The following is a 10,922-nucleotide window of genomic DNA, read 5'->3' on the forward strand; positions in this document are numbered from 1 at the left end:
TGATTAGCTGGGTTATGAAGATCCTTTTTGTATAGTTCTTTTGTGTATTCTTGCCACCTCTTCTTAATATCTTCTGCTTCTATTAGGTCCATACAATTTCTGTCCTTTATTGAGCCCATCTTTGCATGAAATGTTCCCTTGGTATCTCTAATTTTCTTGAAGAGATCTCTAGTCTTTCCTATTCTATTGTTTTCCTCTATTTCTTTGCACTGATCACTGAGGAAGGGTTTCTTATCTCTCCTTGCTATTCTTTGGAACTCTGCATTCAAATGGGTACATCCTTCCTTTTCTCCTTTGCCTTTCACTTCTCTTCTTCTCACAGCTATTTGTAAGACATCCTCAGACAACCATTTTGCTTTTTTGCATTTCTTTTTCTTGCTCCCTGTCTTGATCCCTGTCTCCTGTACAATGTCAGGAACCTCCAACCATAGTTCATCAGGCACTCTATCAGATCTAGTCCCTTAAATCTATTTCTCACTTCTACTGTATAATAGTTAGAGATTTGATTTAGGTCATACCTGTGTGGTCTAGTGGTTTTCCCCACTTTCTTCATATTAAGTCTGAATTTGGCAATAAGGAGTTCATGATCTGAGCCACAGTCAGCTCCAGGTCTTGTTTTTGCTGACTGTATAGAGCTTCTCCATCTTGCTCAAGGCTATGTTTTTTCTTAAGCTCTGTACTAATAATTATATAACAACAATGTATCTTGCTCAAGGACATGTTTCTCCTTAACAAGAATCTTCTGACTAATCTTGTTATATTAAGACAGGTTGTGGGAGTGGGTCTGGTATAAGTATATAAGGCCTTGATAAGACTAGTGAGGGGGCACTCTCCACCCTCTTCTGATGTCTATGTCAGAAGCTTTCTCTGTCCTTTCTCATTGTAGTAAAACTTCTGCCACACAAAAGCTCTGAGTGATCAAGCCTGATCCCTGATCCCAAAGCTAAGTCTTCTCTGGAGATCACAAATCTGACATTGTTCACCATAAGCTATTAGTGGGAACCAGCCCAGCTGTTAGGATCTAATTAAAGGTGACACCTTTTCAACCAGGCCTCTTATTGTAGGTAATGCCATGAAGTTGAATGAGGAGAAAAGATCCAAAACAGAACCAGTAAATACTCTATAGATTTCAGATGTAAGAGTTAGGCCCAAATGAGCTCTCTAACTGTGGTTACTTGTGTATAAAACTGTCTAGAAGCTAACAAACTGAAAATCTACCACATTTCAGGGAACTATACTGCCATTCTAAAGGAGATCAGCCCTGGGTGTTCTTTGGAAGGACTGATGCTAAAGCTGAAACTCCAGTACTTTGGCCACCTCATGCGAAGAGTTGACTCATTGGAAAAGACTCTGATGCTGGGAGGGATTGGGGGCAGGAGAATGGGATGACAGAGGATGAGATGGCTGGATGGCATCACTGACTCGATGGACGTGAGCTTGAGTGAACTCCGGGAGTTGGTGATGGACATGGAGGCCTGGCGTGCTGTGGTTCATGGGGTCGAAAAGAGTCGGACACGACTGAGCAACTGAACTGAATTGAACTGATACTGCTAGGGAAACCAAAATCCTGCAAAACCTCATATTTATTCAACCTCTACAGCAACTCTTAAACCCATATCAGGAATCAGGCTGTGAAAGGTATGCAGCCTGCAAGTAAAGCATACTTTAATACCCATTTCCTATGAAGCTAAGGAGTGCTAAGAGATAAGGAATAAGTTCTCAGAAGGCAAAACCAAAGGCTGTGGATGACAGTGGATAAGAGTTAATCCTAGAGAACGGAACAAGGGCTACAAAGTAGGTTAACCAAGAAAGTCTTCTTGCAGGACGATTTTACAAGAAGCAGACGGCACACTCAAAAGGGATAACTGAAAAGAGTAATGAAATGACCATTATTTACATAGCCCTAAGAAGGGCTGGCTCAGAGAGTAAAGCATCTGCCTGCAATGCAGGAGACCTGGGTTCGATCCCTGGGTCAGGAAAATCCCCTGGAGAAGGAAATGGCAACCCAATCCAGTCCTCTTGCCTTGAAAATCCCATGGACAGAGAAGCCTGGTAGACTACAGTCCATGGGATCACAAAGAGTCGGACATGACTGAGGGACTTCACTTTCACTTTCACTTTTCAAGAAGGGCTGAGGCAGCCAAGAGGGGATAGTAAAGCATCCACGGAGTGGCAACAGCAGTAAGTTATTAATTTCCTTGGGCCTAAAGGTCAAAGGAAAGCAGCAGGGTCACACTGAAGCCCTGTAAGAGATGAAGTTAAAGAAGTCCCCCAAAAGACTTGTGGCTTTAAGTACAGGAACACAATCACTACCAAATGGCAGCCCTGCTAGAAGGGAACTAGAAATATAGGATCTCTCCAGTGTTCTGTCTTCTATCCTCTTGCTATATCTGAATGTTTGTGTTCTCCCCAAATTCAATGTTGAAACCTATCTCCAATGTAGCAGTATTTGGAGGCGAGGCTTTGAGAGGTGCTTAAGTCATGTGGTTAGAGCACTCAAGAATAGAATTAGTGCCCTTATAAAAGAGATCCCAGAGAGTTCCCTCACCCCTTCTGCTGCCCACAGGGGAAAAGACAGTCATTTATGAACCAAGGAAGTGGGTTCTCATTAGAACTCAACCACACTGGTACCCTAATCTTGGATTTCCCAGCCTCTAGAACTGTGAGAAGTAAATTTTTGTTGTTTATAAGCTACCCAATCTGAGTGTTACAGCAGCCTGAATTAACTAAATTGGCTGAGCCTAAATGGAATTAGCTATATAGAATTCTCACCAGCTGAATGGAGAAAAGTCATCACTACCACCATCAATCCCTTACCCATACACCTAGGTGTTAAGTTGGGGTTTAAGAACAAATCACTAAGGAAATTACAAAATTATGAGACAAACTATATTTCAAAACTCATGAAATACAGCCAGTACAGCACCCAGGGACATTTATAACCTTACAAATTATTTTTTAGTACTCAAGTCTTTAACTCAAGAAACACACAATACCAGTAATTCTGAAAACCAACATGAATTTTTTTTCAGGAAAAATTTAATAGTAGCTAAAGTTTGAAAGTGAAAGTCACTCAGTTGCGTCTGACTCTTTGTGACCCCATGGACTACACAGTCCATGGAATTCTCCAGACCAAAATACTGGAGTGGGTAGCCTTTCCCTTCTCCAGGGGATGTTCACAACACCAGGGATTGAACCCAGGTCTCCTGCATTGCAGGAGGATTCTTTACCAGCTGAGCCACAAGGGAAGCCCAGGAATACTGGAATGGGTAACCCATCCCTTCTCCAGAGGATCTTCCCAACCCAGGAATCGAACTGGGGTCTCCTGCATTGCAGGCTGATTCTTTACCATCTGAGCTATCAGGGAAGCTAACGTTTACAGAATGCTTATAATGTGCCAGGTACTCATCTAAGTACTTCACTTACATTGAGTCATTTAATGACTCATAACTGCTCTATGAGATTGATACTGTTGCTGCTGCTGCTGCTAAGTCGCTTCAGTCGTGTCCGACTCTGTGTGACCCCACAGACGGTGGCCCACCAGGCTCCCCCATCCCTGGGATTCTCCAGGCAAGAACACTGGAGTGGGTTGCCATTTCCTTCTCCAAGGCATGAAAGTGAAAAGTGAAAGTGAAGTTGCTCAGTCGTGTCCGACTCTTAGCGACCCCATGGACTGCAGCCTACTAGGCTCCTCCATCCATGGGATTTTCCAGGCAAGAGTACTGGAGTGGGGTGCCATTGCCTTCTCCGATTGATACTGTTACTTCTACTTAATATCGAGAAAACAGACACAAAGAGGAGTAAACTGCTCAAAGTCACACTAATTAATATATCTTGGAGATAAGATCTCCTAGGTCATCCAACTCAAGATTCTACTCCTTTGACAACTGTATTATACTCCCTTTCAGAATAAAAAAAGACTATCAAAGTATCCCCTGAAACAGAAAACTAGAACTGAGCATTAACCATAAAAGAAAAGGAACCACTAGACTACATCTGTTCTGTGCACCCTCAGCAAAGGTCTAGACAGTTTAAGGGTCAATTTAGCTATGGCCTCGAGGAACAGATCCTTCCTGAAAGGTAGCAAAATATGTTACTCCAAAATTATGTCACTGGGGCATACTGGTTATCTTGAGCTGTACGCACTTGAAAAACAGCAAATGAGAAATGCTTTCTCTGAACTCTCCCCTTAGTTCAGATCTAAAGACACATCTTTCAAAAGAAACTCAATTGTCATATATCTCCTACTTGGGAGTTTCATCAACCAGGAAGATTGACTCATCACAGGAAAGGAGGATACACCCAGACAAACTTTGTCATATCTCCCATCTGCTCTTCTAAGGACCCATTTATCTTTGCAAAGTAAATATTTACTCTCCCCTAAGAGGTATACATGGGGCTTCCCAGGTGGCACAAGTGGTAAAGAACCCACCTGCCAATGCAGGAGACATAGAGACACGGGTTCGATCCTTGGGTTGGGAAGATCCCCTGGAAGAGGGCGTGGTACCCCCCTCCAGTATTCTTGCCTGGAGAGTCACATGGATAGAGGAGCCTGGTGGGCTACAGTACTTGGGGTCGCAAAGAGTCAGACATGACTGAAGAGACTTAGCACACTTACACAAGAGGCCTACATCCTTTCCCTGGTCCCACATAGATGGTACATAAGCCTGAATCATCTAAGACATCTTGGAGTGTTACAACCTTCCCCTGACAAAGATTCTTTCCTTAACCCAACTTTAGTCAGGCTCCTGAAAATTCTTCTACACACTTCTTTGCAAAGTCTGGTTTTAACAAAACCCTGCTATGTCAGTTTAGCAAGGGTCTCTCATCCTCCACAACAGATCACCCTCAATCTTCCTCATGGGTTCCTCATCTTCTACCATCCCTCCAGGTGAAATCAAGCCCCACAGGGTCAGAAGCTGGTGACTAATAGAAATTCTTGAGCTTGTCTTAAAGAACAGATAAAGGAACAGCTTGTTAAAACCCCTCTGCTTATAGATTGCCTTCACTGGTGAGCTTGCTTTAGTTTTTTTCCCTCTCTTTAATTGCATGCACCCCAAGCTTCATAGAGCCTAGGTAATATACCACAAGATTCCTTAACCACCCACAGAAAATACCTCTGATATATGGCTTGCTATAGTACTGGAGGCAGGGGCTTAAGCTGATTTTTAGGAACTTAAGAGTCAGCTTTTGTTCAGTCAGAGCTGGCTAAGACTGGTTGAGATCAAGGGCCGTAAGACTGGACCCACGCAGGTGTTGGATGAACGTCCCTTTGACGTCAGAGGGCCAAAACCTCCACCTCCAGAATCATGCTAAGTGCTTCCATCTTTCAACATGCACCCTTGGAAGAAGCATGTAACCTAGATAAGACTGCAAAGAACACTGACTACCTCACTCTTCCTGTACCTCCAATCACCTTTCCTTGCAACTAAGATCACCTTGCTTCTTTATTCCATAAATACCCCACCTTCAGGAGGGTGGATTTTCTGCTTGTTTTCCCTTGGCTGCTTTGTGAGTAAACTCTCTTCTACGGCAAACTTCAGTTTCTCAGCATTTGGCTTGCAGTAACAAAGGAAAAGACCACCCTGGCTTGTATTCAGCAAGAATCCTGGTATACTGGTTTAGCCAAAACCCCTCTAAATCCAAGATTTCCTCTTAGTAATTAAATTTCCACTTATTCATGTATTTGCAATAGAATCCAGTTCTATACTGAGGTCTCTTTCCTCTATTGCAGTAGTCCTGAATAAAATACGTTTTTACTGCTTTAACTATCATCTAGTTCCATTTTTTTTTTAAAAAAAAAACAAAACACTATCTCCCATGTATATACGTGGGTATGCATGTTGTTAGGAACAAGACAACACGCCCCAAATGGAGTCACTTATGCTAAGATCCACTTTCCAAACCAAGACTTACATTTTTGGCCTCTTCCAGAAATGTAACCAAAGAGGACCCTATGGGGCCTTCTTGGGACAGAGCTCCTCTCCCAATATTCTCTGTTGTAGCTCCTATCAGAAATAGCAAGTATATCCTGCATATTTCCTGAGTTTTTTAGATGCTAAAAAACTACCACCAAATGGAAGAAATTAACTACCTGATGATCATGAGCCTGTAGCCCCCAAACCTATTGGTACCTAAGACCTGATAATGTTAATGGCCCTCATTAACCATTAATGAGGGGTTATTACCTCAACATCAATCAATCAGAGAATTCTGAGTGACCAGATCAGACATCTTGGGATGCTCCTCCCCCAATCTGGCCTTTAAAGATGCTTTGTGAAACCCTTCCAGGAGTTAGGATTTTGGGGGCACAAGTCACCTGTTCTCCTTGCATGACCCTGCAATAAATCTTTCTCTGCTCCAGACTTCAGTGTTTTGGTGTTTGGACTAGTAAGTCCAAGTTGGGCACAGGAACTTGTTTGTTCAGTAACAGAAATACAATCTTAAGCCAGTCAATCAGCATCAGTGAGGTAATCTGCCTGACAGACCCCTGCCACTCCCTAAAAGAATGTGACCTTGATACAACCAATCTCCTCTTTACTAGCCTAACTTCCTTGACCCACTTCCTCTGCCTATAAAAGTCTCTCTCTCTCTTTTTTTTTTTTAACAGATTCAGGAACTCCTTTCTGTCTGCTAGATGGGATGCTGCCCAATACATAAATTGGTGAACAAAGTCTATAAGATCTTTTAAATTTACTCTAGATGAATTTCGTTTCATAACAATGTTAACATTTTTTTGTTTTGTTTTTTTTTTTCCTCTAGTTAATCTATCTGTTATTACAGGAATCTCAGCCAAGAACTCAAAGGGTAGAGGAAAAATTATTTCTCTTCCCCTGTTGTCCCAGTTTGTAAATCTGTCCTAGAGCACAAAGTGATGGGAAGTTGCTTCACTCATTTAGAAGGCAAGCAATAAAAATGCTCGTGGATTGGAAGATTCAATAATGTAAAGATGTCAGTTCTCCCCAAATTAATCCAGAGATTCAAAGCAATTTCAATCAATCTTTGCAGTTTCCTTTTTCTAAAGTGAAAATGACAAGCTGACTCTAAAATTCATTCAGAAAGACAAAGGGCTAAGAATAGACAAAGCAATCTTGAAGGAAAATAAAACTGATGGGTATTATTCTATCAGATACTAAGAACTATTATAAAAGTTATAGTAATTACAATAATGTGGTATAGGCACAAGAACGATCAAATTAGTGGAAAAGGGAACATCCAAAAACAAAGCCACACACACAAGGTATCCTGATTTATGACAAGGGCAACATTGAAGTTCATCAAAGAAACAATGGTCTGTTCAGAAAATGCCAGGTTAAATAGACATCCATGTGGGGAAAAAATATGTTGACCTTTACTTGATACCACACAAAAATCAGTTCCATATGGATGGTAGATCTAGAAGCACAAGGTTAAAATAAAGCTCTGTGACCTTAGAGCAGGCAAATATTTCTTTAAAGGCACTAACCATAAAATAAAAAGATTTACTTCGATTATAATAAAATTAAGAGCTTCTGTTCATTGAAAGACACTATTAAGAGAGTTCCACAGACCTGAGACAGTTGAGGTACATATATCCACCAAAAGACTTACATTCAGTATGTGTAGGGAAATCCTTCAAATTGGTATCAAGAGATAACCCAAAATAAAAATATGCAACAAATTTGAATTGGCTTCACAAAGTGAATGTACAACTGGTCCTTAAACATTAAAAAAAACCCTCTCCCTTTCCTTATCAGGGAAATGCAAATTAAAGCCAAGAGGAGATACCAGTATACACATTAGAATGGTAAAAAGACGGAAATTAACAAGTGTCAGTGAGGGGAGCAACTGGACCTCTTCTACACTGCTGGTTAAGAGTACAAATTGGCACCACCACGTTGGAATAATGTTCGGCAATATCCACACAAGGTGAACGCATGTATTTCCTATGACTCAGTGATTCCTCTTCTAAGTATATACCCAACAGAAACATGTTCAGTAAGATATATATACTGAAATGTTCACATTAGCACTATTCATAATAGTTTCAAACTAGAAATCACCCAAAGACCATTAATAGTAGAGTAGATTAAAAACTGGTTATACGTTCACATGCAATACTATGGAGAAATAAAAAATCCTTACATGACCATATGGATGAATATAACAGACAAAATCAGAAAGCAAAGTCAGACAAAAAAGAGCATATACAAATGGAACTTGCACAGTGTGTACACTATAAAAAACGTCAAAAGGGATCTAAATTAATGATTATAAGTCTGAAGAGTGGTTATTTTGGGGGTGGAGAGAAGTGGCTGGAAGAGAGTAAGAGGGAGCTTCTGGTGTGCTGGTGATGTTCAGTTTCTTAACACAGGTCCTGGCTGCATGGGTGTATTCAACATGTGAAAACTGATCAGTCTGCACATTTACGATTTGTGCACTTATGAACATTATGCTGCAATAAAAATTAATGTATATGACAAAAAGCAAATAAACTAAACAACAAAAAACATTTCTAGGGACTTCCCACAAAGTCCAGTGGTTAAGATCCTGTGCTTCCACTGCAGGGTTTGATCCCTGGTCAGGGAACTAAGATCCCACAAGGCCCCCTGGTTCTGCCACAAAATAAATAAATAAATTTGTACAAGTAAAATAGGTTTAAGTGACTTATGAAAAATGTATGCAAATCAGTTAAGAATCTAACATCCAACAGGAAAACGGGGGAAAAAAATACAAAAAGAAATGCTCAAGAAAGAAATAAAAATGTTTCTAGTAAATTCAAAAAATGTAAATTAGAACAGCAGAATGCTCGATTCCCTATCAAATTAGCAAAGACTAAAGGAAATTAATAAGGTTGCTGCTGAGGATTTGGTGAAAATAATACTCTTATTCCTAACAGAAACTTGAAATAGTATAACCTTTCCGTAAAAGTCTTGAAAAATGTATCTTTTGACCCACGAGTTTCCTTTCTAGAAATTATTCTAAGGAAAAATCAGAGATGCAATTAAAAATGGACTTATGCCAGTGTTGACTATAACGGCATTTTGAAACAATGTAACTATCCAAGAATGGGAAAATGATTATGATACATATACATATTGGATATTATGTTGTTTTCAAAGAGTAATGATAAGAAAACACTCAGTGAAAAATACATATACAATTCTATGTGGTATACTTTTCTGTTAAAAAAAAATCAAACATACATTTGCATAGAAAAAGTTGGCAAGAATACATACTATAATGTTAACAGTGGCCATCTGTGGGTGAAAGGATAACGAGTGATTTAATTTTGTGGCTTGTTTTCTACAATGAAATGCTGTAGAAATGAGCACGCATTATTATTATTCAGATATCTAACCACATAAAAGGGTTAAAAAAAAAAAAAAAAAAAAATCCACCCAGTCCCTTTTCTCTAGCAATCTAAGTAACATAGATTTCTGTCTCTCTTTCATGTCCCACATGCAATCTTGTAACTTGTTTCCTCAATTTTACCTTAGCAGTATCTGTCCAAGCCATTATTCAATTCGGTCTTCTCTCATATCTCAAACTCAGGCACTTGTATTCCCTACTGACCTCCTCAAATCAAGACACTTCCTTTTGGTAAAAGAGCCCTATCTTTCACTACTTCTCCATTCTAGCCCCATCAGACCGCTTCACATAGTGACAGTTCACACTCAAGTCCTGGAAAAATCTGCACCAGATACCTTCACACCTCCCAAGCTTGGCATACTTTGTTCTCGTTCTTCAGAATGCATTTTCTCCCTTCCACCTTTCTAAACAGACTTACAGTTCAAGACCCACCTCCAATATCCACTTACTGGGTGTAGCGTCTCCGAGTACAGACGGCAGTTTCCAAACCAATCCTCCAATGACAGTTTGCATATATTTCAACATATACCATTCTGCACTATTTATTGTCTAGCTTCTTTTTGTAAAGAATGAGCTGTTTCTTTTCTTAAATTTCTTAAAAGCAAGTTGGATGAATGGACTTTGGTAAAGCATTCATACACATGCCTTATACAGAGGTGTGGGTTTGCGCCTGTGTCTGATAGATAAACGGCAACAGAAACACTAGAATTTTTTTTTTTCATTCAAGATGGCAGAGAACGTCTTAAAATAGTCCCCACACAAAAGCACTCTCACCAAAGCCTCGAAACAGAAGAAACAGCTACACCTAGAGCAACAGCAAAGGACAAAAGAATTAGACGCTGAGACGCCCCGGCCCTAATCACCCACAGGAGGTCCCACACACAGATCTTAAACCACGTTAGAAAACCAGCACCTGCTGCCTCCACTCGAAGAGCCACGCCTCGACAGTGAACGGTGACCTCGGGCACTTCTTGATATTGACCCCAAAAAATCAAGGACGAAAAAGGGGGAGGCTAAATCGTATGGGCGAGTATCCAAAATCCACGACTGGGCCCCGCCCCAACCAGGAGCAGTTACCCCACCCCCACACCCAGCCAAGGCGTATCCATCACCCGGGAAGGAACAAGCTGGGCTCGCGTTCACCGGCCAGGCTGGGAATTCTGGGAGGACCCAAGGCAGAGACTGGGCGAGGCAAGGGCGCCTTGGGCTACACCTGTCAGGCAGCGGCCAACAGTAGGCCCGGAAATCGACGAGATTCGGTGACCAAGACCGGCAGGAGCGTCACCCGATCCGTCGCTCCCTCGATCGGCCTCTCGCCTTCTCCCTCGTCCTTCTCAAACAAAGGCAACTCACACGCACCGCCATTTTCCCCTTACCTCAAAAACCACCTCTTCGTCAAAATCCGGTGTCATCCTTCTCCGCCATGCCACCCGCCTCAGCACGATGGGAAATGAAGGCGGGAGAACAGGCTGCACCCAAGCGTCTGCCTCTGCCAGTCCTTGTGTGCAGAAAACTACAATTCCCATCATGCCTTGTAGCTCACGCCCCTTTTTAAAGCCCGCTCATTGGAG

At 41.3% G+C, this 10,922-nt stretch overlaps 1 protein-coding gene across 2 annotated transcripts in view; it reads right to left on the minus strand.

Annotated features, from left to right (window-relative positions):
- The window catches only part of VEZT (vezatin, adherens junctions transmembrane protein), an 81,320-nt gene extending 70,474 nt beyond the window's left edge, over positions 1-10,846 (minus strand). Inside the window, exon 1 of one of the 2 annotated variants that reach the window (XM_010857998.1) lies at positions 10,728-10,846. In XM_010857998.1, the coding sequence (XP_010856300.1) occupies positions 10,728-10,763 (36 nt within the window). In that variant the 5' untranslated portion in view covers positions 10,764-10,846. The remainder of the gene's footprint in view (positions 1-10,727) is intronic. The other variant, XM_010857999.1, reaches the window with a different exon arrangement.
- Between the last annotated feature and the right edge of the window lie 76 nt (positions 10,847-10,922).

Source organism: Bison bison, unplaced genomic scaffold (genome assembly GCF_000754665.1).
Source record: "Bison bison bison isolate TAMUID 2011002044 unplaced genomic scaffold, Bison_UMD1.0 scf7180017864383, whole genome shotgun sequence".
In the NCBI taxonomy this organism is placed as follows: domain Eukaryota; kingdom Metazoa; phylum Chordata; class Mammalia; order Artiodactyla; family Bovidae; genus Bison; species Bison bison.